Raw genomic sequence first — 27512 nt, 5'->3', positions numbered from 1 at the left:
TAGTCTTACACACAGACCGCTCCCTCCTCCCCTGCCTTATAAGAAGCCAAGGTGAAGATGCCTAAGAACCACTAGAAAAAGGTGTGTTCAGGCAGCAAGCAGCAGGCTTCATTGTGACCAGAAGAAGGGGACAGATCCATGCTGGTCACTCTGTGCACACAGCCACGTGCAGGACTCTCACCTGTTCCTGAATTTGAGACTGGTTGACCCCAGCCAAAGGCTGAAAACCTGCTCGGCCCCTGTTTGCACAGCCGTCATAGAGGCACAATGGCACGGAGCTTCTGCTAAGCTAGCTGACTCACCCTGAAGCCCGGGATTTAGTTCCAATTAGCAGTGATGTGAAGAAGAAGGTGCTCCGCGAGCAGCCTCAGCACACTCCCACTGTGTCAACACGGTTCCTGGAGACTGTGCTTGGGAGCTCTCTTACGCAATGGGCCAAGAATGGAGGCGGGATTAGTTTCCAGCAAGAGAAATTCATTTAAAAACCATCATTAGTCACGTCAGTGCACACCCAGGGATTGGCAAAGGCCATGTATGCACACTGCCTCGCCGATGAGAAACTTGGAACAAAGACTAGAGAAAACAGGCGTGCACATGGCCAGATTAGGAATAAGCCGCGAATGGAGTATAATCAACAGTGTTTGCCCTCTGAGAAGGGGCAAGATGTCTCCCTTTAAAAGAAGTCCAGGACCAAAGGGATGTTCTAAGCTCAGCTGCTGAAAACAGCTCCTCATTATCACTCCTGTCCTGTGGCCCCTGCGAAGACCACTGTGCAAACACTATTCCTACCTACCAGCTATGAGGATGCAAAAATACTCGGTAAATAGTATTTGTAGCTGAAGGAGGTAGAATCATGTGGTAGAAAATGAGTGCTGTCAGGAAATGTTTCATTACAGTCCTTCACTAGCGTACAGTCTAGCCTCAGCCAATTATTTGAACTCCTGAAGCCCCACTTTGCTCATGTGTGAAACGATGCACTGTTTGTCATCGCCATCCACTCAGCCCCAAACCACGGACCTGGGCGTCGTCCTACCGTCTTCAATGCCTGGATTCTTCAGCGGGTCAGGGAGTCCAGTAGACTCTGTCTCCTAGTATATTTTGCATCATTTCCTCCTCCCCATCCCACCGCAAGCACTTTGCCTCAGGTCCTACCTCCTCTCGCTGACTTCACCACAGCAGCTTCCTCTCTGCCCCAGTTTCACCCTCTTCTACCATCCCCATGACTTCTAAAATGATTTTCCTAAAACATAATCCCTAATATGATTCTCTTCTGTGGAAGCCCTTTTCTGGTTGCCCGTGGCTTCCTGCTTAAAGTTAGAGCCCCTTGACTTGATTCAGGGGCGATGGGCGTGTGAGTGATGCCCACCTGTCTGGCCTCATCCCTGCCTGTTACCAGGCGGCCAACCATTGGGTTTGCCCTGGACTGCCCTGGTGCTTGTCCTGGTTTTAGTCCTGTGTTCTAGAAATGCCCCCAGGCCCCGACAAACTAGGATAATGGTTCTCCCCACGGGCCCTTTTTTACAGCCCTAAAGTCTATTAATAATGCCCAAGGGCCTCCATGTTGGGCCTTCACCTTGGTATTCCATAAGCCTAGAAGGGTCCTTTTTATTTCTTCTCAAAAAAATAAAAAAAAAATAAAAAACAGCTGAGCATCTCATCCTCTGGACAGTGGTTCTCAAAGGGTTGCCTCCCCACCAGCAGGTCCAGCATTCCCTGTAAACCAGTTGAAAATGCAAATCCATGGGCCACACCCAGGCGAAACAGGCTCTGCAGGGTGTTCTGATGCTCCCCGAAGGGAAGGGTGAGAACTGCTCCAGAAAATCTCCCTGAGCAATGGCCCCTCCCCTGAGCAGCCTGGCCAGTTCCCTACTGTGCAGTACCAGGAGGCTCATCACACTCAGTTGCCACAATTTACTGACTTATCTAGCTGCCCCATCTGACTACAAGTTCTTTGAAGCAGCGTTGCACTTTCTGTTTGCTTTCCAGGAAGCATCACCCTGTGTTTACAAATCCACGACAGTTGTATTAACTCTTGTATTAAAGGAACAGACTTATTAAATTATATTTAGTGTCCTCAGTCAAACCATTTTTGCAGAGACGTGTGCAGTCCTAAGAGAAAGTGTCAGAGAATAACCAAGGAGCAGGTGTTTACATGCTGCTTAAAGTGTCTGTATTTGTGAATTTTTGTCCTAATTTTCATTAAAAACAACCCGTCTTAGCTCCTCTCATTGAATCATGATGCCAAACATTCTTTATATTTATTTATTTATTTATTTATTTATTTATTTATTTGCTCAAAGGATTATCATTACTTTTCAAAATATTTTATCTCTTCAGCTCTAAGGCTGAACACTGAATTTTTAGACATAAGAAAACTCTGGGGGACTGAAAATTGACATTGAATATTTCACAGCCTCTGAGTTTGCACTGTCTTTGTACTTGGAAGAACTACACTTTTGGTCTCAATTTAAAACATTGCCACATGTCTGCTATTAATAATGACAGCAATTTACTTCTGTTGAAATTGAAAGCCTTCAATTCTCTTTGAAAAACCTAAATGCATTTCACATGGTTTTACAGAAATGTTTCAAAGCTTTATTCTTCCTTTATAGTTTTTTTTCTTTTGTATTTTTTTAATAGACGTCATTTTCAAAGTTTATAATTGCCTTTTGGTGTCTGAAAGATATAGCTCTACACTGATATTGATATTTACTTGTTGTGGTCAAACAAATAGTTCTGCCTTCTGAGACAGCTTGTTATTGTTCTTGTGAATATAATTTAACTTTTTTCCCTAGCATTTTTATTTGACATTTTAAGAGTCAATGAAACTATAAAAAATAAAGAAAAAAACTTTTCAATGAAGAAACATAATTGTTTTCAGCAAACCACATGTGACATTTTAGATGTATGTTTTATTTGGTATTATCTTGAAAGAGTATACACTTGGGAAGATTTCTTAAAGTAAATCATTAGGAGGAAACCTAAAACAACTAATTAACATTCATTAGACACATAAGAAAAAGAGATGTGAGTTGGACCACATCAAATGTTCAGGTTCTGAATAGTCCAGTTTCATACACTGAAGATTTAAAAAGCAGATTCTGATTCTAAAAGATTATGTCCTTCCCCAAACAAGTGCATTTGTTCTGGAGTTGCTGGTGTGGGTCAGGAAGACATCTGGAAGCAATTGGGACAAGAGTTCTCTGATACCCAATAGGAAGCAAATCCTATGCCAGGGCCCTGGATTTCTCCAGTACTCAAAAACTAAGGGTCAAAACTTGGATTAAGTAGAAAGATTGGAAAGCAGTAAATTGGAAAATTTATTTTAGTTATCTTAAAGACATTAATAACAAAGTTTGGGATTGACCATGTACAGTTTAACCGTGTTTGTTGATCATATTTGTTGAAGTAGCTTAGTCATTCCAATTTGCTGAGTAGACACAAAATAAACCCATATGCAATCATGTAATTATCTACAATATAATTTAGTAAAAAAAAAAAAAAAAAAGTTCTCTATTTAGGATGAACCAATTGAGCAATTTCACATTCATTTATTTGTTTAGTACCAAAGTATTCATTTATTTATTTGGTAGCGAAATAGTGTTTTGTACATTGTAAATGCTCAATAGATTGGATATTTTAAATTGTTTAGTAACTACTGCAAATTCCTTACAGATACGACGTCCTTTGCCACTTACTGGTAACTTTATGTATAGGAGTTGAACAGACTAAATAGTTTAGATTTATCCAGTTTGGCTATATTCAGGGACATGATGTGAAAAGAGCATATATATAGACTGGGCGGTATTAATGAGAAACTGGTTGGTAGTGACAATAGATTGATGAATCAAAAATAAGTGGGTAAATACATTGAAAACCCAAATGCTGCTTGTTCTATAACTAACTCCATGAGATTCTGTGATTAAAATGAAGTAAAATATCAATCATAAAGAGCTATCTTAAAATAACTAGATTTCACTGACTATGTAGACCACATGTGTCAAACACAAGGCCCGCGGGCCAAATCCATCCCGCCAGGCCTTGCAATGTGGCCTGCACCACGCTGTCATCACTGCACTCCGCTGCGTTTCCATCACAATGACAGTTTATGACTGTTCAGTAAACCATTCGGCCCGCGATTTAGGCTGGATTTTAGATTTTGGCCCCTTCTCTGATTGAGTTCGACACCCCTAATGTAGACTATATAAATCTTTGTATAAAGTTGATGTGCCATAAATATTCTCTAAACTTCCACTTTAGAGTGTATTATTGACAAGAGCTCTGATGTTATTTAACAACCCTTTATTTAAATGTATCAAAATTAGAAATTAAACCAGACCTTTTAAGAAAATAGAAATTAGCCTGGCCAGCATGGCCCACTGCTTGAGCATTGACCTATGAACCAGGAGGTCATGGCTCAATTCCCAGTCAGGGCACATGCCCGTGTTGCTGGCTCAGTCCCCAGTGGGAGGTGTGCAGGAGGCGACGGCCAATAAATGATTTTCTCCCATCATTGATCTTTCTGTCTCTCTCTCCCTCTCCCTTCCTCTCTGAAATTAATTAAAAAATAAAAAATAAATTAAATTCAATGGACTAGAGTTCTTTTTACTATATTAAATTGGCTAACAACTTCTGTATTATAATCTATTAGAGGCCTGGTGCATGAAATTCATGCATGGGGGTGAAGAGGGGTCCCCTTACCCCAGCCTGCACCCTCTTCAATTTAGGACCCCTTAGGGGATGTCCGACTACCAGTTTAGGCCCCATCAAATATCCCTCTCATAATCCTGAACTAGCTGGCTTCTAATAGTTCACATGCCTGCCAGCCTAGTCACCCCTAACTGCTGGCCTGGTCACCCCCAACTGTCCCCACCCCATGCTGGCCCGATCATCCCATGCAGCCTACTGTTCAGTTGTTTAGTCGTCCTTTACTAACCCCCCTGCTGGCTGGTCTTCCTATGCATCCTGCTGTTCAGTTGTTTGGTCATCCCTCACTAAACCTTCCTGCTGGCCTGGTGGTAGGCAGCCATCTTGTGTGAGGGTCAATTTGCATATTACATCTTTATTATATAGGATTGCTATCATTTCTTTTTGGTCCTTACTTATTTAGGTAATGTTTAAAAATATGTAACAATGAATATATTTACAAATAATTGAACATGCAGAATTATACACACTTTAGAAAGTTAATACTCTAAACTTTGTGGTTAACTTTTTATTTGAGACACAAAATTAGTCAAGTTCTTAATTTTGCTTAATATGGGGCATGAAAAAAGCCTCTAACCAAAAGAGAAAAGATCATCTTCCATTTGCTTAATCTGTAGGAAGTGACTGAATTTCTTCCAGTTTTATAAAACATCTGGAGCTGAGGTCTCTAAAATACTTTTTATTATATACCATCACTTAAAAAAAAACAAAAAAAAACATCACTCCTCTATGTCCTTAATAAGACATGAATAGAGATTATAACTTTAAAAGGATGAAATAAAAGATAAACTAAACAAGATCTATTATTAATTGTACAAAAACCTTTTTGTTTTATCATTGACTATCCTTTTTTAAGAATCTTTGGAATCTTGCTTTAGTACTTTGTTATAAAGAAATTTTAACTGCTTATCTTGATTCTTGCCTGTGATAATTATGCTGGCTGACTACTCAAAATGATTAACTTCAAATGAAAGAAACTTTATATTAGTTGTCCTAAGTCATGATATTCGTTTTCCAATCCTAGCCATCATTTTTATTAAGGTTTTTACTGAAATTGGCTAAACAATGTCCATTTTCTTATATCAATCAAGATTTTGTATTGTCCTGCTTCTTTGCTAATCAGAAAGTTATGTAATTTACTGTTTGGGGATTAATTAGGACAAGTTAGAAAATTTTCTTTCCAAGTGTTTTATGACTAGAGATTTGAGGCCTTTTATATTAATTTTGCAACAAACCATATAATAATTGAAACAATAGCAAACATCTATTTTCACTATGTTGGCAGCAAGAGTCTCTTCTGAAAAAGAGTTTCTTCCTCCTTTATTTTGCTAATGTCACCTGTGCTTTGAAAGTAAACTAATAAATATTACTTATTGTTTTTATTTTTTGCTGAGGCCGGTTTGGCTCAGTGGTAGAGCGTCGGTCTGCGGACTGAAAGGTCCCAGGTTCGATTCTGGTCAAGGGCATGTACATTGGTTGCGGCCACATCCCCGGTGGGGGGGGGGGGGGGGGTGTAAGAGGCAGCTGGTCGATGTTTCTCTCTCATCGATGTTTCTAGCTCTCTATCTCTCTCCCTTCCTCTCTGTAAAAAATTAATAAAATATTAAAAAAAAATATATATATATATATATATATATTACTTATTTTTGAGCCTTGCTTATCTAAGAGAGTGCTTTCCTCTTCCCCACCAAACAACAACACCCGACTAAGTGACTTCCCACTGACTTGAGTGGTTATCACAGGAGAAGATAAAATTTCTGAAACCTGTTGCCTTTCATTAAGAAGAAAAAACACACTACTTATTCTTATATTAGGCAACTCTCTAAGAACTTTACCGTAACAGTAAATCTTAAAGTGATACCCAAAATGTTCATGTGAACCCACAACCTCATTGAAAAGCTTTGTAAATATTTCCCATGTGCAGTTCTTAGTCTGTGGAAATGCAAAGGAAGTGGGAGAGAGGCTGCCACCCACCGCCTGTGAAGGTCCCACTGGGGCTGTGCCTTTGACAGGTGACCTGAGACCTGAGACCGCCTCATACATAGACCAAATGAGGGTATACAAAATTAGAACAACTTCATTTTTTCTTACTTTTATATAAGAATAGTAGTCAGTAGAAGTGCTGCTGTTTTCTTCTGTCTGCTCCCCCATCCCCCCACAAGGCCAGAAGTGCACAAGGACTGCTCTAGAAATTGCAATATCATGTTCAGGTGGGTCTGTCCTCCCGCCCCCAGTCTAAGGTCTGGGACTAGGCAAAAAGTATAATCAGGTTGTATGATGTCAAGTCTAAACATACCAGTGATACCCAGAAAAGTTGATGTTGGTTAACTATTTTCTCTCCATATGAAGAACCTGGGGTCAAGGAGGTGTCGGTGATCTTTCCTGTCCCGGCTTAGCTAGGAGTTAACATTCCATGAGCATCCAGTAGTGGCACAAGGAGCTTCTTCAACCCTCCTCAGTACACAGGGTTGGAACTCAGACAGTCCATGCCAGAGCCAGCTGATAAGAAAGTCAGTGTTCTGAGCTGCCCTCCCAGCAACCCAGGTGCTCACCCTGCTCAGGAATGCACACCTGTGTGCTGGAGGTATTGAGGCAGATCTCTTGGCTGACCATTCTTCTCAACAGACAGTGATCTCTTCTCCCATATTCACATCCCCACACATAGCTTTTTTTCTTTATTGATTAAGGTATTACATATGTGTCCTTACCTCCCCATTGTCTTCCCACCCTCCCACTCATGCCCTCACCCCCCGACCCCTGGTGTCTGTGTCCATTGGTTAGGCTTATATGCATGCATACAAGTCCTTTGGTTGATCTCTCCTTTACCCCCAACCTCCCCTGTTTTCCCTCTGAGGTTTGGTGGTCTGATCGATGCTTCTCTGTCTCTGGATCTGTTTTTGTTAACAGTTTATGTTGTTCGTTATATTCCATAGATGAGTGAGATCATATGACATTTATCTTTCTCTGACTGGCTTATTTTGCTTAACATAATGCTTACCATCAATGCTGTTGCAAATGGTAAGAATTCCTTCTTTGTTATCGCAGTGTAGTATTCCATTGTGTAGATGTACCACAGTTTTTTAATCCACCCATCTGCTGGTGGGAATGCAGACTGGTGCAGCCACTGTGGAGAAGAGTATGGAGTTTCCTCAAAAAACTAAAAATGGAACTGCCATTTGACCCACTGATCCCATATCTAGAAATATATGCCAAGAAACTAGAAACACCAATCAGAAAGGATATGTGCACCCCTATGCTCATAGCAGCACCATTTACCATAGCTAAGATTTGGAAATGCACACAGCTTTTTATTCCCAGTTTATTTTCCCTCATTCAGGCCCCGAGATGCCCTCTCCAAGGAGGTCACCAGTGTCTGCCTTTTGAACTTCCGGGAAGACTTGAGGCTGTTAAAGGTAGGTGGGGTATCCCGATCCTGGCCACCGTCCAGTCCCCAAATATTCCTTAAGACAAAGCTCCCTAGTGCTGCAATGGACTCTGACCCGGGTGGCAAAATCAGGGCAGCAGCGCAAACAGCCTGAGTAACAAGAGCCTGTCCTTCCCCAAGGAGTAAACTCAAGGGGTCCCAAGGATGCAAAGCCAGCTCACCTCCCCGCCCAGATTTGTAGCTGAAGCTGTGCTGACAGGAGGGGTCCTGTCCTCCAGGAATCCATTCTGGTTTGAGTGGGCAGAAGGGGCGACCATCAGCACTTCACAGGGGATGAGGGCAGCAGTTGTAGTGGCCATTTTCAGGGTCCAGTACCAATGGTATCCAGAAGGCAGTCTGCGCTGTCTTGACTAGACCAGCTCTAGGCTTTCTGTTAAAATTAAAGTTGGTCTCTGTTCCTTTTCAGCCCACAACCCTAGCTTGCACAATTTTATTTCAACAAGGTGATTTCAAGACAAAGGTGAAGAGTTGCGATAAGCTCTCAGAGCTGGGTGCTCGCATGGGCTAGCACCATCAGGGGCATGTCTGGATCGTTTATCAAAAAGGCTGCTCAACTCTTACCACCAAGCACTCATTTGCTGGCACTCACGAGGCACCAGGCACGGTGTGCAGAGCGTTCTGTGTCATCGCCGCTCATCCTCACAACAATCCTGTGAGATCCCTACAAGATTCACACTGCTGTGGTTAGCATGTCACAAATGAGAAAACAGGGCTTTTAAAAGATTGGCTAATTTGCCAAGGTTGCATAACTAAAGTTTTGAATCCAGGCCCATGGGACCACAAAGTCCATGCTCTTACCAGCTGTAATATTCCAGCCCGTGCATTTATTACCATGCCTATCAGCAACATTTCTCTGAGCCTGACTGGACCTCACAATTTGATCCGGTATGAACTAATTTTAAAGTGGGGAGCAGTTTCGACCAGGACATTTGGATCTCTGCTGCCAAAATGCTGGTTTGAAAAACAGCTGTCAAAACAGCCAGTGCAGATCACTGTAGATGTGGTTGTGACCTGCATGTAACTGAGAAAAAAAAAAAAGCCTAAGCCATTATTGACTCCATACCCTTAAGTAACAGAAGAGAAACCTATTTTTTCACCATTCAGCGGTCTGTGGGTATGCTCTCCTGGGAGCCTTTGAGTACACTGCGTTGGAGGCCAAATACTCAAAACCCCAGCAACGAATAAGGTAGCCTAGTGGTCTTATCTTACCCAAAAGTCACCAGGAGACACTATCTGAACTATTCCTAAGCCTCTGACCATCTGTCTTCCTTCCTGTCTTGTCCCAGCGAGTCCTAACCACATTGGTGCTACATAATCAAGCATCTCTTCTGTCATCGGTCTGGAGGCTGGACGTAGCCGTCACTAGGAGTTGGGACAATAGAAAATCAGTGCTCTGGATGCTCATTGAATGCAGACACAAGCCCCAATCACACCTCCCTGTGCGCTGCCTTCCAGCAGATGGTTTGGTTTAAGTTTTACAAAGCCATGTTGGCTAATCTAGTGATACCATCTACGCTGCATATACTTCTTAAAAGGAGTTGGTTCTGGACTATATGGTTTTAATATTTTCTCTCTTTGTACAAAAGTTAGTGTTAAAATGCTCAAAGGAGGTTGTGAACTGGCTGACAATATTAACTTTGAGTTGTTTTGTTTTTCTAGTTTGTTCATATTACCATGTGTAGTCTGTGAATATATATAGCAGACAACATACACACATGCACACACACATACACACATACAGCTTGATTGGTTAGCAGTTGCCTGAAAATGGGGTTCACTGCATAGTATGATACAATGCCAATTAATACTATTATTATTTTTCTTTGTGTATGTAACTGACTGGTTTTTAGGCATTTCATATGTTTTATAGACTGTAAGTAAAAAAGCAAATGAGTTAAAGCTGAACTCTTCCATTTCTCCTTTGTAACCATGTCTGTCTCCACTTGAGATTAAATTGACTTAATAAATTGAAGATGCACATCTTCCTAGTACTAGAAGTTGTTCTACTTTTAATGAAGAAAATAAACCAAGGGGCTATTTTAAACAAACGGGAAAAGCCCACCTCTCAGCAGGACTAGAAGGAACTCTGCATTTCCTCTGTGGAAGAGCCACAAGACTTACTGCGATTCGGCCAACGATTCTAGTTTTACTGTTTGTTTTCTAACTTTTTTATTTATTTTAACTTGAAAGGGTTTTGTATCCAAAAGAAGTAAAAATTGTGAAAAATTACTTTGGAACTCTGGCTAAGAAAATATTTCTGCTTTCACCTGCAATAACAAACCTCTTTCCACAGAAAGAGAAGCAATAGGAAGGCATCTGTAGGACTCTGTCTGGTTGGTTTACTTAAGCCAGGTACACCAATTCTCATGATGAGCTATAAATAAGTTTGTTATAGCTGACATCTACATACTAAAGTCCTGGATGTGAAAATAGATTTATCTTTTCCTAAGGTAACACTGGTATGTCAGAGTAAATTACTTGGGTCTTGGTTCAGCCATACCCCAGCCCCAGGCCACTATCACCATCACCAAAGTTCTGGATCTTTGACCCATCGGGAGCTGTCTAGGGCCTGCAAAGTCCATCATGACACAAAGTGCTACTTCCAGATGCCTACAGCATTTTCCCATTTCATAAAGTATTCTTGGCCAACACGAAGGACTGGCAGAATATTCAATTATGGGATTGTGGTGGGCAGTTAGACAGACATGAGCAGAGCAAGGACATTGGGCCAGGTACAGGAGGTCACCAGGGAAGAAAGCCCTGGTTGTCTAGCAAAGGACAATTTTAGGCTGGAAGCTTGTCCCCAGGGAGACCTTTCTTCCCCTAGCATATCTTTGGTCATTCGGTTTGGACCCCCTGACCTTTCCTCCCTAGAGAGAACATCTAGGCTTCAGTTGTATTTCAAGGCTAGACAAGCAACACCGTGCCAGAGCTGACCTCAGGACTAGCTGCATTGAATGATGACCTCCTGCCCTGGCAATGACCAATCAATTAGTAGAGACCCCAACTCCGAAAGGATACACCTAGAAAGCTGATGAATATTCTATTGAAATCTTTTCCTGGGACCTCCCCTAAAGTCTTACTTTTAAAACCCTTATTACAGAGGACCCAGTGGGCTCTCCCCCTGGGAGTACTCTCATACCTTTCTTTCCCTTCTCCTTCTCCCCCTGTTCCCAGGCAGGCTATCTTTACCCTCCTCACTTCTAAGCACCAAAGGCCCTTCCTTTACCTCTATAACTTGTTTCCTAAGACCATTTCTCCCACCAATTACTTCTTCCAGCTCTGTGTTTTTCCAAATAAATATTCTCTTATAGTTTGAGTCTTGGCTCTGAATTCTTTCCCAGCTAGATTCAGTATGAAGGTTTCTGAACCCAAGTCCAGTCTGACTCCACTGTTCTAACACTTGGTGCTGTTCTCACTGCCCCCAACAGGACCATTATCTAGCTCTTGAAATACATCAACATCCCACCACTGGCCAGCAGAGAACAGGGACCAGGAATCTTGAATGTCCAACTTACTGATGATAGAGAAATCACCAGAAAATGGAAAATAGAGTTATCAGGACAAAGCATGGAATGAAAGTATATAGAATTTTTTGTTACTGCCCTGAATGTTGTCTTCTCCCAAGTAAAATCTTATAGAATATATTAGGACTGAATAAGTGGGAGAAAAGGAGAGAGGAGAGAAGAAGGAGGGGTGGGGGAAGAAAAGGAAAATAGAAAGGGAGAGGGAGAGGGAGAAGGAGATGAAGAGAGAAGAACAAAATATGAGAAGTAAATAATCCTATCTAAATAAATATTTATGATGATTATCTGTAGCCAAGTCCCACTCTTTCTCTTTGCTTTCACAAGAGAAAGGGAAGGGTTTTGTAACCTGATTAATGCTTCAGATAATATAAATCCTGAATTTATATTACATAGGTGGAAAACAGAATAGAACTAGATAATAGTAACAAGTTAGGACAAAACCAAAAGGCAACACTTCAGTGGCATTACCAAATTCTCCACCACCAGCTAAAAATAATAAATAAAACCATCAGAGCCATAATGTAAATGGAAGAGAAATCTGGCTTCCCTGAGTTCAAAATAAACACAGCAAAGCCAAGTCTCCTTCTCTCCCTCACTCATACCCCCATTGGGGAGTGCAGAGGCTCAAGGCAATGCAAGTCTTAGCAAAGGTGAGATGCCCCAGGGTTGGGTGGTTATTCCAGATGGTGCCTTTGTATCAGTGTTGCCCTCTCCTTCCAGCTGATCCCTGAAATTCCACCTTTCCAGTTTCATTCTAGCTCAGGGTTTCCTCGTATAGTTTAAAAGCTAACACTTTGGGTTTAGCGATTGTTTACACTTTAGCATTAATGGATTGCTGAGATCAATTCTTGTTTTGTTAAAGAGGAAGGGCAGAGTACATGAGGGCACTCAGGTATCTATGGACAAAGAAGGAAGCCCCATCGCATGAGTTCTAGGCCTGGCAGAGTGGAGCATGGCCCAGGGCTGCATCTGGGAAGATATGGGAAATGCATCCTTTTGAAAGTCTTTCCTTTAATCCTAATGCTGGTCTGTGCTTTTCTAGGGGGAAATAGTGGTACACTTATGTAGGCAGTGTCTGAACCACAGTCGATGCTCAATAAATGCTTATTGAATGAATAAATGACTTAAAGTAGACACTAAAGCTCTTCCTTAACCTATTGCTTCAGTTTCAAGCAATAGTCATAATGGGAGACACACAATGTGGGAAAACATGAGTGGTAATCCAAGCTACAGCCCAGAGGGCCTAACCCTCCAAGTTCCTGGTGTCTTAACATCTGTGAGGCTACTGAAGACAAGCACTGTGCTGAGTGATTTACATGATCCACGTCCTTATCCCACCCACCAGCTTGAAGAGGTAACCATTTCACTATCATGACGGTTTCACAGATGATAAGCCTAAGGCTTGGGTTGCACAAGGGCTCATAGACAGTAGGTGATAGAGACATAATTTTAATCTGGTTCTGATAGAACCCAAGGCCTGCCCTGCTAACCACAGGGCTATACTGCCTCGTTGTTGCAGAAGTAAAAATATGCTGCCATGTGTATTACTATGCTTCCTTCTACTATTATCACACTTGTTTGGAAAGGTCCTAGACATAATTTTGTTGATCCTTATGGGAAATTATTGGAAACCAATGATTTTCAAATCAGGAGTATATTTGCCAGCAGTAATTTCCACACACATTTGAATATACTTGTATCTGCAAATTTTAATTTTCAAAAATATTCTCCGAGCTACATATATTCTCAAAGGTGCATGCATGTGTGTATGGTGCACATGTGTATTTCTGTATGCATGTGAAAGAGGGATGCAAGAACAGAGAGAGCAAGTGTTGTGCCTTTGGGTACTGTGCGTGTCTCATCTTTGACATCACCTTCTTTACAATGAGCTTTCACAGGCTCTTCAGAGAATGTGGAGCACTCGGATGAGCTGATGGACAATGTGTGTGGATGTTATCCTGGTTGATCTTTGGCTCCTCTCTGTCCTGTCCTGCAGCAGCCACCCGTTGCTCCCATGTGTGCAGCTAGTCCTCCTGTCCTGCAGACAGGCACACGTTTGCTCCATCTCCCAGGGAAGCACACATGCTTCTTCACATGCTTCTTGTCTTCCAAGGCCCATCTCTATGCCAAGTTGAGTCAAGTACAGCGGGGTAGTTAGGAGCCCAGGATCTGGAATTAGACATCTGAATACAAATCTTGGTTCAGCCTCTTTTTAGCCTTGGGACCATGGGCAATTAGCACCAGTAGTAATGGATTTCTCTGTGGGTAAGATGGGGATGATAATGGCTCATTACTCATCAGTTATAAGAATTAGATGTTAATTCGTGGGCAGCCACAGTTCAGCATCCACAGGAATGTGAAAGATAAGGGACAAATAGGGTCCCTACACCTTAACCTGACGCATATTTAAATCTCATTTCCATGTCTCTGTTTCAGGGTCACTGGGAAACACAATACTTTAGCAGGTCAAATTCCCACCCCAAATAAAGGATGCTGATACTAAACCAAAGGGCTAGGTAGGTATTAGGATCCAGTGTGCTCTCCTTCCTGGAGAGCCACTGTCACATTGAGTTGTAAGTTTTTTATATCGCATATACCCTAGTCATGCATATCCTTGGTTCTAAATTTAAGGAGGTTGAATAAAAATGTCATTCTCTCAAAAGTAACATCCTTTAAAGAACATCAGTTATGCCTCCAATGGCTTTGGAACACTGAATACCAGAATGCTGGGAAATCAAGACGGCTTTAGAATTGCTAGTGGCTGCATTCTCTCCACCCAGCAAAGTCCAAATAAAAATTCTTCTGCTTTTCCTTTGGGGCAAGACTCAGAATAGGGATGGGACTAAGGAAGCCCTAATCTTGCAAATGAGGAAACTGAGACCATGAACTGTTAGGAGCAGAATTAAAAATAAAACCCCCCTACCTATCTCCTCACTGTCTTCCAGCTTTCCCTGTGGTCTCGTGTCACCCCATCTTAGGTTATCAACTGAATGTGTTTAGAAGTTAATGATTCTCAACACACTCCTTACACTGGCTGTGAGCTACCAGGAACAGGGATTTGATTGGATCCACATTTTTATTTCTAGCACCTAACCAGATGCCTGGAGCATAGTATTCATTCTTTCAATCAGTGAGCAAACATTTATTTAATGCATGATTGTGCCATGCCCTGTCCTGAAAGCTGGCTTGAGGCCCTGGCTTCCCACACCCTTCCAATCATGTGAACAGCCTTTCTTATTCAACAAATATCTACTGAGAAGCAAGTCTTATTACTCCTCTTACACTCCCCTCATGTCTTAGTTTAGGTATCACTTCTTCCTGGAAGCCTTCCTGGGTCTCAAGCCACACGTGCCTCCATTTCTCCATGGCAGCCATATTTGTTGAAAAAAGAAGAAAGGTTTTAAATATTTATCTTTCTATGCTGTTTGGCTCTCACTTTATGTTCGTTTAATTCTCAGATTGCTCTGTAATGTGATTTTTCCTTATTCTTTTTTGTTTCTGTTCTTTAGCTTATTGGAAACAGCGATATTTGTTTTCAAACTGCTTTGCTACAATCTAATTTTAGTGATTGTTTCTGCAAAAGTCTCTGATCATAGACATGTTCTACCACCAACTTACTCTTTGAGTTAACCTGGCCAGCAAGGGAGCACTTACATCAGCATCATTTATCATCCAAGGTGAAGACTTAAAAAGTGATGGAGCTGGATAAATGACCCTGGCGGTCACTGTAATAAGTACTTACGTCTGCACAGTGCTTCAGGGATCTTCAGCTCCAGCACCCACCTTCTACACCAGGCTCCACCTTGCACAAACACTTGGGCTCTGTGGCAAGGACATTTCTCTATGGCAGGGCAGCAGGTGAGTGTAAGGAGAGGAGAGGGTTGTCCATGCAAAATTGTGTGCAAGGTCTATTTTAAACCTGTTACTGAATTCAATACAATGTGTGGCATTAACCATCTTCAAATGGCCTTCTTCTAGCAAGAAGTCCCTCCTCTAAAAGTGTCATGTCTCATGAGGTCTGTTTGCAGCAGTAGCTTCTATGGAATTCGTGACAAGGGAGCACATGTTAACTTCAGCGGTACTGGCAATGCCTTAGTCTCATTCCATGAGGCACAGAACCAACCTCTGCCCTCTGTATAGGCCATGTCTTTAGGGCTGCTAAGCCTTGCATCCTCAGCATCTCCAGCTGTGCAGCATCAGAGAAAATGTCTCCCAGGCTTCCTTGTCCACTAACCTACTGAAAAGATGGGTTAGATTTTCTGACAAGTATGGCAGAATGTGTACCAGCATGTAGCCTCTAATGACTGTCCTTTATCCATCTCTGCAACAAGAATGAACGCTTCAGGAGTCTTCTCCCCACGGCTTGCCCTCACAAAGTCACAGTGGCTATGCTGTAAGGAGGGGCACCAAGAAACAGGTACTAGGACAGAGGCCAAAAAAAAAATCATGATAACTACAAATAGGGTTCAATTGACAAGTTTCACAATGTTAGAAACTTATGATTATAAGCAAGAGCGCACTGTGGAGCAGAAAACACTTGAATAGTAGGATAGAAGAACCTAGATTTCTGGGAGCAGCAAAACCAGAATTGATGCAGTAAAGGAAAGAATGGTAAAGCAGATATACATTTAAGAGAAAATTTGAATTGCAATTAATTGAACGAACATAATGCCTCATGTGGTTCTGCCTTCCAAGTTTTTAATCAGTACAGAAGAGAAAATATAGATCTGTGAAAGTGGAAGATGCTGTAAAATGAGATGGGGAATCTGGTGTCTGGCCCCAGCTCCAGACCTGACCCACAGTTTGTGTGACTTTGGGAAAGTCTGACTTCAAGGGGCTTCAGTCTCCTCATAGCTCTGAGCCCTCTGGCTGTGACCCAAGATCTTCAACGCCCATCACAGATAGTCTCCACCTCCCCAAGTTCAAGAGTATCTGCTTGGCATTTCTCCCATCTATTTTACGGTCAACTGTTTCACTTCTGACTGTTCTGGAGTTGCTCAACTCTTCTCAAATTCCAAGATGAAAGAAGTGAGGTCTGGTGTAAATGCAGACAGCCCGACAGTGCAGCTTGACCACCTGCTCCATCTCTGGAGCATCTGTGGACACCATGTGTGGTGGTGACTGTGAGCCAACCTCGCTCGCAGTCATGCTATTCTGCCCACAGCTGTATGGCCATCCCCACTGACATGGGGGTCAGCCAACTAGTCAGCGTTAGGCTCTGACACAGAGATTTTTTCCTAAACAAGCTGGCTCTCTTGTTCGGGATGAGTTTACCATCTTGTTGACCCTTGCTCTACGAGCTTGGTTGGTGTGTTTGATCCAATTTCTTACCTCCTTGTTTATTTTCCAGTATAATTTTTCCAGTAATATTTGTTGCTTTTCATTTGACTCAGTGGGTCCATTGCAGGAAACTTTTGAGAGTTTAGGAATATCTACTAATTTTGTTACCAGGCTAAAGCATACAAAAAGTTCCAGAGACAAAATGTGAGAAACTAACCTTTTTATGCATGTGATGTTTTCCTAGATTGATATGGTTAATTTATTTTCAACTGAACTCTGTGGCTTTTTGAGTGCCTGTGTCTATTTATAAAAGCTTCCCTAAGGTTAGAGGCAGCAAAAACACAAAGTTTCTGTACAAGGAAAAACAAAACCAAAACAGATTCTAAGTGAAGGTCTGAGATGCTCCCACATAAATGAAGTATTGTAGTGTTTAGAAATTCAGATTGTGGTGTGTTGTATGTCTTGAGAAGATCTGTAGAGACATTGTAAACCTCTCCCAACTTCAAGCTTGCATCTCTAAATCAGAACAGCCCTGGCTGTCATCTGGTCTTCACAAAATTGCATGAAGATCAAAAGAGACCAGGTATTTGGAAGTCTTTTGAGAATAACAAAGTGTTAAAAATACAGAGATGAAGCATCGCTATGGATTTTGTGACCTTGAATTTAGTGGCTTAGGACAGCAGTTGCCAACCGGTGGTCCATGAAGTCTGAAAGGTTGGAGACCGCTGGCCTAGAAGACTGTTTTGTTTAATCTCAGCTCTGAGTTAGAGCCTAGCGCTCAGGTAGATGGAATGTGTTTGCAATGGCTGTATGGCACAGCTCATCGCTCTGAATATGCACAACCCAAAACACAGTAACACAGACATGTACATCCTTAAAGGACTGGTCAAGTCCTATACTGAAAAGTTCAGAGACTCACAACAGCTAATACAATAGGATGCATTTTAGTAGCTATCTGGTCTACCCACATATTTTATAGATTTGTAATATCTGTTCTGAAAACTAAACTGTTTGAATATTTTACACATAAGATCATGAAATGCCACACCAAGCATTCAGAACCTAACTATAATAAATGTCCAAATAGCTTATACAGCATTTTCCTTTTAGCTTGAATGTCTCAAAACACAACAAAATTAACTTTCTACTCCTGAGAGGTAAAAAAAAAAAAAAAAAAAAAAAAAATTTGGGGGGTACAACCTTAGAGCTGAAAATAGCATCTTACTGGGAGTTATAAAACCTATTGATTCTACCTCATAAGTTGTATTATTTTCAGACAAATCACTCAATCTCTTTGTCCTTAGCTTTTTCCCATTTGTAAAGAGAGGCTAATAGTCAAGGTATTTACGTCAAAAATAAACAATATTGAATGTGATGTTATGTTAGAGGAGGAGGAGGAGAAATATGAACAATTAAAATGGCAGATGGTTAGTTGAATTAAAACAAAATTTTTTAATATATATTATTGATTTTTACAGAGAGGAAGGAAGAGGGATAGAGAGCTAGAAACGTCGATGAGAGAGAAACATCAACCAGCTGCCTCTTGCACACCCCCTACTGGGGATGTGCCCGCAACCAAGGTACATGCCCCTGACCGGAATCGAACCCGGGAACCTTCAGTCCGCAGACCGACACTCTACCACTGAGCCAAACCGGTTTCGGCACAAATTTTGTTTTGTATAATGAAAACATATCCAGTGAATTAAAGAAATACTTATTATAAATGTTTGATATGCAATTATTTATAACAGGACTAATCTTATAGTAAGTGTTTCTCAAAAATTCTGTGCTCGTTTCAGGTGGACAGATTCCGAGTAGGAGCTCATAATACCTTCCTGGACATGCCTCCCTCCCAATCCTATTACTCTAAGCATATATCCACATATAATCACTCTAAGATAGGGGTGTCGAACTCAATCAGAGAAGGGGCCAAAATCTAAAATCCAGCCTAAATCGCGGGCCGAATGATTTACTGAACAGTCATAAACTGTCATTGTGATGGAAACGCAGCGGAGTGCAGTGATGACAGCGCGGTGCGGGCCACATTGCAAGGCCTGGCGGGATGGATTTGGCCCGAGGGCCTTGTGTTTGACACATGTGCTCTAAGACAAATGTAGACTGCATTTCCCCCCCCATCATTCTCCTCCAGAAGCGAGTACCCTACAGTGAACGTGAAAAGAATATAGAAAGGGAACCCTAGAGCTATAGTCTGTACCTTGTAGACAAGCAGAAGTAATGGGAGCAGCAATTGCAGCAAGATGCTATGTTGAAGGTCGAGAATGTAAATCTATGACGCCGCTACATGAAGAAAATAAACTAGCAAAAAAATTTCAAACTGGTGACTTCAGCCTGGCTATGTTTATATAACACCAGTGAAACCAGTTGGAAAAACAAAAATTGAATCATCTTGACTGTCAAGATGACACAAATTATGCTGACCTGCTGGTTTCCCTCTTCTTCTTTTTTTACAGAATCAAATAATTAATTAAGTAAATGTATTATTTAATTGTTGCTAGCATGTGATAAATGACCTTAACATTTTTAATTACTGTCAACCCAGTTGCTTATACATAAACACATCATCCCTAATACTCTCTTCTGTTGTTTGCTTCTTTCAAATATTCCCTGATAGGCTAAAAGGCATCAAGTGACTAAAAGACCTAGAAAAGTTAGACCCTGCCTAGCTGTGTGCTTGATGATAAGGCTGATGTTCTGCTTAAGCAGCTGAAGATTCTGTTTACATCATTTTCAACTGCCCAGCACTCTTGAGGAAATCAAGTTGCTGTTTGAAACTTGACTGACCCTTGGGCAACATTCAAACCCACAAGTCATCACCAAACCCAGGAACAGAGACAAATGAGAGCGACCACAAAGCGATGAGGAACAAAGCTGACCCAGAAAGATGCTTGCAGAGCAAGGCCAACTCAAAACAGTGCTCCTGCTCACAGGCACTATGGTGACAATCTTCCCTTTTTTCACAGGCAGGGAGTCTTTCATCTTCAAGATTTGCAAACACCGGCACTTTAATCCTCACAACATCCTTGTGAGCTAGGCAGGTGGTATGAATTATGATCCTTCATATTAAAGATGGAAAGGTGATAAAAATTAAAGCACATCAAACAGTATCAGCTCTGTCACATCAAAAGACCCATAGGTTTCTGGGGGGGGGGAAGAAAGAAAGAAACAAAGAATGAAAGGAAGAAAGAAACACAAGTAAAGTAAAAGTGGAAACTTACATATCTATTTTACTAAGTTGCACACTGATGTTAAGGTCTGACTAGTTTTGAAACTCTAAAGCGTAAGGAGTTAATGATGACATTGTTGTAAGGGGCAGAGCAGTCTCTTAGAAAAGCAGGCATTCTTTTTAAAATGCTTTATTTATGAAAAACACCAGCACAATTGAGCCAAAACATGTTCTCTTGATTCCATCTGGTCCCATGGTCTCCCCTTAGCATGAGGAGGAGGTAACATTTGCCCGGGAGACTGAATAAACCTGCTCCTGGGGAACTGAGAGATGGAAGTCATTTCTGCCTTTGGGACTTAAGAGCAAGGGTTGTCCTGGAAGAGAGGACTGCTCACAGAAGGGGCATGGGTGCACTTTGTGGGGGACTGACAGGGAGCAGTCTGCTCTGAGATTTCCCCCTGTTTCAACAAGTCCTTTGCCTCTGGAAGGGGGAGGAAAGCAGAAAGGGCTCCTGCTGCCTACACCATTCCCTCACAGGTTGGGACCTGCGTCAGGGCTCCCTGCTCTGCACCAGAGCCCAGGCACTAAGCTGTGATGGGGATTTTCAGTTACAACAAGCGCTGCCCTACTGAGGGAGCAAGGCACTGCGGCATCCCCACCCTGAGCAATTGTCCAGGACTCAACACTTCTCTTTCATAATCTTCTTCTTCTTCTTCTTCTTCTTCTTCTTCTTCTTCTTCTTCTTCTTCTTCTTCTTCTCTTCTCTTCTCTTCTCTTCTCTTCTCTTCTCTTCTCTTCTCTTCTCTTCTCTTCTCTCTTCCCTTCTCTTCCCTCTTCCCTCTTCCCTCTTCCCTCTTCCCTCTTCCCTCTTCCCTCTTCCCTCTTCCCTCTTCTCTCTTTCTTCTCTCTTCTCTCTTCTCTTCTTTCTCTTCTCTCTCACCCCAATCTTTGCAACCCAGCTTTTCTCAGACCCCACTTGAGACTCGCAGCGGGGGGCGCCCCACCCTCCCTCTGGAGCACCTTCCACAGGTGGCGCGCCCATTCCCAGTTGAGGGAACAGAAAGGGTCCCAAGCTGCCTGGAGTGGAGGCCAGGAGATGAGGGCACATTGTCCCCCTCCAGGCGGTGCCAAGGCTGTCAGCCCTTAGCAGAAGGAAGCTCCCAAGGAGTGGGCAGCTGGGGAGGAGGAGGGAAAAGGTTGCGCGGAGCCGGGGGGCAGGAGAGGGGCACTTTGAGGAGCAGAGGGGTCCGGAATGAGGTGGGCGGAGGGATAGGGGGCGGAGGGAAGGAGGCCTTGGATGGGGAGGAGGAGCGCGGGAGAAGAGGCAGGAGAGAGAGAAGGAGGGGAGGGGAAGATGAGAGGGGGGAGTAGGGGGTGGAGGGAGGAGGCTGGCCAGGGAGGGAGAGGCGGTGCCCGACGCGCCTTTTCAAGTCTCCGCGCCCCCATCCCCCCGCGGCGGGCGGCCCAGGGGGCGGTGGCGCGGCGTCGCCTCCCCCGTCGCCTCCCTCCCGACCCCTCCCCCGGCCCCTCCTCCGCCCCGCGGCCCGGCCGCCCCGCCGGCGGCGCCGGGGAAATATGAAGCAGCGGCGCTGCGGCCGCGGCGGCAGTGGCGGCCCCGGCAGCTCGGAGAGGCGCGCGCGGCGGCGGCGGCCGGGGCGGGACGCGGCGGGGCCGGGCGCGGAGGGACCCGGAGCGCGGACACGGTCGGGCCGGGCGCGCGGGGCCCGCCGGCGCCGAGGGAGCGCGTCCCCCGCGCCGCGACCCCCGGGGATGGGGCCCCGCGCCGCGGCCGCCTGATCGCCGGCCTGGCCCGGCCGCCCGCAGGCTGGGGCGGAGGAGCCGGTCCGCCCCGGTGTCCCCGCGCCCCCCAGCACTCGCCCCGCTCGCTGCCGTCTTCCCGGGTTGGAGGCAGGGGCCCCGGACGCCTAGCGGCTCGAGCGGTTCGGGGTGCGCCGGGGGTCCCGGAGGAGGACTGGAGATGTCCTGTCTGTGCCGCCTCCTGCTCACCTGCCTGTTCCCGGCCCTCCTACTCCACGGTGAGTTCCGGGGAGGAGGCGGGTGGCCACGGATGGCCCGCCGGAGCCCGGGGGTGGGAGCCCCGCGAGCCGCAGACATCCCCCCGCGGAGCCTGAATCCAGCGCGGCGGCTCCGGTCCCCGCGCAGCCCCGCTGCCTCCTCGCCCGGTTCCCAGGCTGCGCGCCCCTCTCCCCCGGCAGCGCCCGGAGCCCGGGCGTCTGTTCTTTCTGGAAGCGCGCAGAGCCTCCCACACCAGACGGACTTTTTATCTCCTCCATCGGCTGCCTCCAGCCCCCGGGAAAACTTTTATCCACTGCTGGATTTCCAAGCTGTAGGCTGTCATGAAATCGCAGGCTCCGCGATCTTGTTTCCAAAGTGTCAGTGCAGGACGGGCTCTTGATGGGGTCCACGCTTTTTCCCGAAGAGAAACTGGGATCATTGAAGCAGAAAAACAGCTCGCGCGCGGGGTTTCTGGGTCCCTTCCTAGGACTAGTGTTTTTCTGAAAGGCTGGTGATGGGGTTCTCTCCCCAGTAGACCGGACGCAGCCTCCAGGCGCAGGGAGCCTGCTGATGGCCAAGGGGTACTAATGAAAACCAGTCTCCTAAGTTCACCGGGACCTGACTCCTTTCCCCCCCGTCATGCCGCGGCTTGATCGTTTTGTGGCTGTTGCTCCATCCATGTGCCACATTTTTCTCAGGAGCTCTAGTAAACTCTTACCCAGAGAACATCAGCGCCTTAAAAGCGTTCCAGGGATGGCTCCGAGAAAAAGAACACACTTGCCTGGGAGCCGCCAAGGCAGGTTGTGGGCTAGCCTGGTGTTTGACCCTCAGAACACAGGGTGCTGATGCAGAGGTCCTGAGCCAGCTTCCCTCCGCGGGGACACCTGACTGTGCGGCGGAGTGTCTCCACCACGAGCGTGGCTCTCAGTCCTCAGTGCCCCCCACAGCCGCCCCCAACCTCTGCAGATCCCTTCAGCACCCTCCAGGACAAGGACATTTCTGAGTAGGACCCACAGCGGATGGATGGATGGATGGAGCTCATTGTAGGGAGCACTGCCCAGCAGGCTGTGACCACACTAGAAGGCCTAGGAAGGTTAACCTGCACGCTTTCCCTGGCTGTTTTTTGTTTCTTTTTTTTCTTTCTTTCTTTTTCTTTTTTTTTTTTTTTTTTTTTTTTTTTTTTTTTTTTTTTTTTTTTCTGGAGTCCTGCTTGGGGCAGGGGGCTTGGGCGGTGCAGTCCACAGGCCTTGCAAACATGTGGGGCTGGGCCAGACCTGCTTGACCGCCAAGGTGTATTCTGCACTCTGGTGATTCCCAGACTTTAAAAGTCAGGGTGGAAGGCTTGCAAATCGAGGGCCAGAGAGAGAAGGTATAATTACAGGGTTGCACTCCTAGGCCCATCTGCTTGGAATTACAGAGTAGTTTTCATCTTTGGCTGAAACATGAAACAAATCAGAGCCAATGAACAGATCAAACAGCAGCTGCCACACACACCAGGAAAAAAAAAGAGGGTGAGGGAGATGAAACAGAGAAAATTGTTCTCTTTTTAAAAATCTGTTGTAATATCTGTGCAGAAAAGAGATAGTATGGTGAAATGGCTTTAAAATGAAAAATTACTTAACATTTGTCAAAAGCAGATTTTTTTATTTTATTTATTTATTTATTTTTTGCATGAAACATTGACTTTTGAAGTACAAAAGCCATCCTCAGAGAGGCAACCTGGGCCAGTTCATTCTGATCTTGTTCTCCCGCCTCTGAGAGACGGGGGTTGTAATTATACTTCCTTCCCTGTTCTACCCAGCTGGGATTTTAATAGCTGGCAGGTCATAAGAGCCCAAGTATGTCCATGGTGAGGTCCGGGGAGAGCCCCACACCTCCAAATTTGAGTCTGAGTTGGCTTGAATCCTTGGGATCGGGGATTACCCAGACCCAGCTGTGCCCTATGCTGGGAGAACAGTCTGAACTCCAGATTCTGGAGGACTGTGGGGCCAGACCTTGTGTGTATATGCACACGTGTGCGCACACTATGTGCATGTGTGCGTATGACAGAGAGGATAAAAGATTAAAAAACAAAGGTCTGCCAAGTTTAATTTGGATGACATGGATAACCTACAAAAAGTTATCCCCATTTTAAAGTGAATCTACTATGACAAAGTTATTAATATTGAAGTTCCCCAAAGGATCTAGTTAGATCCTGCAGAGAATGTCCGACTCTAAGGAAGAAAATAAACAGGGGGTTGTAGTTCAATGTATAAATCCTCAGGATGTAAGAAAGGCTTGTCATAACTCATTAGGAAAAGGAAAACACCAGGAAAGAATTGGGTATTCTCCCCCCTCCCCTTTTTTGTGCCTGATTTGAAGTAGTTTTGACAAAAAGTGGGTATTAGCCTAACCTAAGAGAATGGCTGTGTCGTACTGTAGTTGGGGGTTTTGCAAGCATTTAAAATTCTGTAGTAACAGATGGTGCTGGATCACATATTTTAGTAGACATTATGAGTCTGAAGAAATTACCTCAAATCTCCTTAAAATGGCTTAATGATTTCTGATGAAAAAGCATTTTATTTTGCTAACCATGGGACACCTTTTATCTATTAATGGCATGATAAGTAGGCAAAAACATACTTCTGTGATTATAAATAATCTGTGACAAACATTCATAAATTTAGTTTTAGACATCATTAGACATTGTTACATTGATAAGTCACATTAGTGTAGTTAAAAAGTACACAGGCCTTCATGAAGATTCTGTGTGAGGATGCTATTAGATTTGGCATTCAATCTTCTTTTTCTTTTTTGGTTACCTTTATTTCAACTAATTGCAAGTTATAAATCACCTTTAGGTCCTGTTGGTGAGAAAATTAAGCTCTGGTAAGACTAAAGTCCATTGCTTATTTTTGCTGCTTTTTTTTTTTTTTTTTTTTAAACTGGAAATGTCGTGCAAACTCAAGTTCCAAATTTGATGGCATAAAAGTATACATGTCAGTGTTATGTTCCTCTCCCTCCACTTCTAAAAACAATTGCATTTCTTAATCCAAATAAAACTATTGGCTGTCGTGAAGGTATGCAGCTGGAAGATGTCCATTATCACTGTTTTCTTTGCTTAGATGAAAAGCCATGAAAATCATTCACTTCCAAAAACACCGATTAGCATGAGGTATTCCAGAATAAATGGCGCTTTAATGTAGAGCAAAGTGATAATCCTCTTTGATTTTAAGTTTTGGAGCTGATGTTGACAGAGATGTTCTTATTCCCCACTGCTGTTTACTTTTGAAAAATTCATTGGCTTTTCTGAAAGGTGAAGACATTTTTTAGCTAGGCCCTTTTATTTAAGCATATATTCTCTCAATTTAAAAAAAAAAACAAAAAAAAAACTATATATTAACAACTGATAGCTTACCCAACAAAATGTGAGGAAATATTTTAAATATATATTTTATTGACTTTTTACAGAGAGGAAGGAAGAGGGATAGAAAGCTTGAAACATTGATGAGAGAGAAACATTGATCAGCTGCCTCCTGCACACCCCCTACTGGGGATGTGCCCACAACTAATGTACATGCCCTTGACTGGAATCAAACCTGGGACCCTTCAGTCTGCAGGCTGACGCTCTATCCACTGAGCCAAACCGGTTTTGGCAGTGAGGAAATATTTTAAGTAGGGTAAAAAAAAAAATCTTAGAAATGCCATTTTACTGTAGATAGCTCTTATAAATATGAAAACATTGTCTTTTCTGCTCCTTTCACCGCTTAGTCATAAATGAAATGTTAAAAGGGAATATAACTCATCTTTTCATAGCAGGGCAATGTTCTTAGCAAATGTTAAATATTATTTTGTGAAATAAATTGACTTGCTTCAAACATATGGTTAAACAGATCTATAATCGCCATGTTCATTCTTTTTTTTAAAAAAATGTTTTTATTGATTTTATAGAGAGAGGAAGGGAGGTGGAGAGAGAGATAGAAATATCAATGAGAGAAACTGTGAATGGTTGCCTCCTGCACTGCCCCCTCCCCTGCCCCCCTGGGGATAGAGACCAAACCTGGTATTGTCCCCTGACCGGAATTGAAACCGCGACCCCCTGGCACATGGGATAGCATTCAACCAACTGAGCCACACTGGCCTGCTGCCATGTTCATTCTTTTTCTACCTAAATGATAAAAGAACTAAACATGAGTGGGTAATAGAGCTGTGTAATTGCATATTGTTTAGGAACAGGTTACAAACTTTATGTAATCAATTAAAGTAAAGCATAAAATGTTTAAGACTAGAAACATAAAAATGATAGATTAGTGATTGTGTACCTCTACTGAAAGCTTACATAGCAGGGCAGGTCGATAGACTCTGCCTATAGAGTCGAAGTGATGACAGAGGAAATTTCAGTGAAAATTCTGCCAGCATTGTCCAATTGTGACTTCTCACTCTGTCAAGGTCGTTCAGTTCTTTTCAATCTGGGAATAAAACTATTCTGGAAAGTCACATGATAGGTATCTAGGTGGAAAAGGGATATGATGTCACTCCAAAATAATTAACGGTATTCTGTTCTCGAAGGTTTTCCAGATCATTCAGCTGCCCTACTATGTGCCACGTGTCACTGCTTGCCAGGGACAGGGGTTGTGAGGAGGAGCAGTCCCCCTTTCCTGAAGAATCCTGCAGAATATCTAGGGGTGAGGAAGAAGACCTATTGCAGAGCCCCAGAGCTGGGAGGATGGCGCTACCATTGGCTGCAGCCTTTTCTCCTCTGGGAGTCCCAGCACACCACACACACACACACACACACACGCCATATGCACACAACTGTGCTGAAGATCATGGGTGTGGCAGCAGTAGTGAGCTACAGACCCCAAAATGGTAAATTCAGCAAATGATGGTCCAACCCTGATGTCTAACCTGGGGACATGCATTAGAAGAAAAAGACATAGAAAATTACATGGTGCTCAACTAAAGTCAAATGGAGCCAGGAATTTGAAATCTTGATTTCATTATACTTCTCCTTTAGATATGAAGTTTTAAAGATTGCAAAACCAGCTCTCTTTGCTTCTATCTACTACTACTACTACTACTACTACTACTAATAATAATAATAATTGACATAAAAATAAGAGCTTGTTAAGCACAGGTACCCATATGGTAGTAAAATCCAGTAAGTCTGTGATACATACATGCTTTTATTCCCCAACATGAAAAGCTGTGCTGGAGTTTATCTAGCAGTATCCACTTCAAAGCACACATTTACTGTAATGACTGCTTATTTAATTGGGCAGGGCAATTTCATGGCTAAGCAATTACCTGCATTTAATCTAATCAGTCTCATTTTATCTGCTTCAAGTTTTGAGGTATCACACCAGTTCTAACT

The 27512-nt window shown here is 43.4% G+C and overlaps 1 protein-coding gene across 1 annotated transcript in view; it reads left to right on the top strand.

The window, feature by feature from the left end:
• The first annotated feature begins 21740 nt into the window (after window positions 1-21740).
• Window positions 21741-27512, top strand: part of APCDD1 (APC down-regulated 1) — a 30305-nt gene continuing 24533 nt past the window's right edge. Inside the window, exon 1 of the mRNA XM_036417521.2 lies at window positions 21741-22179. Coding sequence (XP_036273414.1) covers window positions 22122-22179 — 58 coding nt within the window. The 5' untranslated portion in view covers window positions 21741-22121. The remainder of the gene's footprint in view (window positions 22180-27512) is intronic.

Source organism: Pipistrellus kuhlii, unplaced genomic scaffold (genome assembly GCF_014108245.1).
Source record: "Pipistrellus kuhlii isolate mPipKuh1 unplaced genomic scaffold, mPipKuh1.p scaffold_m20_p_6, whole genome shotgun sequence".
Classification (NCBI taxonomy): domain Eukaryota; kingdom Metazoa; phylum Chordata; class Mammalia; order Chiroptera; family Vespertilionidae; genus Pipistrellus; species Pipistrellus kuhlii.
This window is presented reverse-complemented; position numbering and strand designations above follow the sequence as displayed.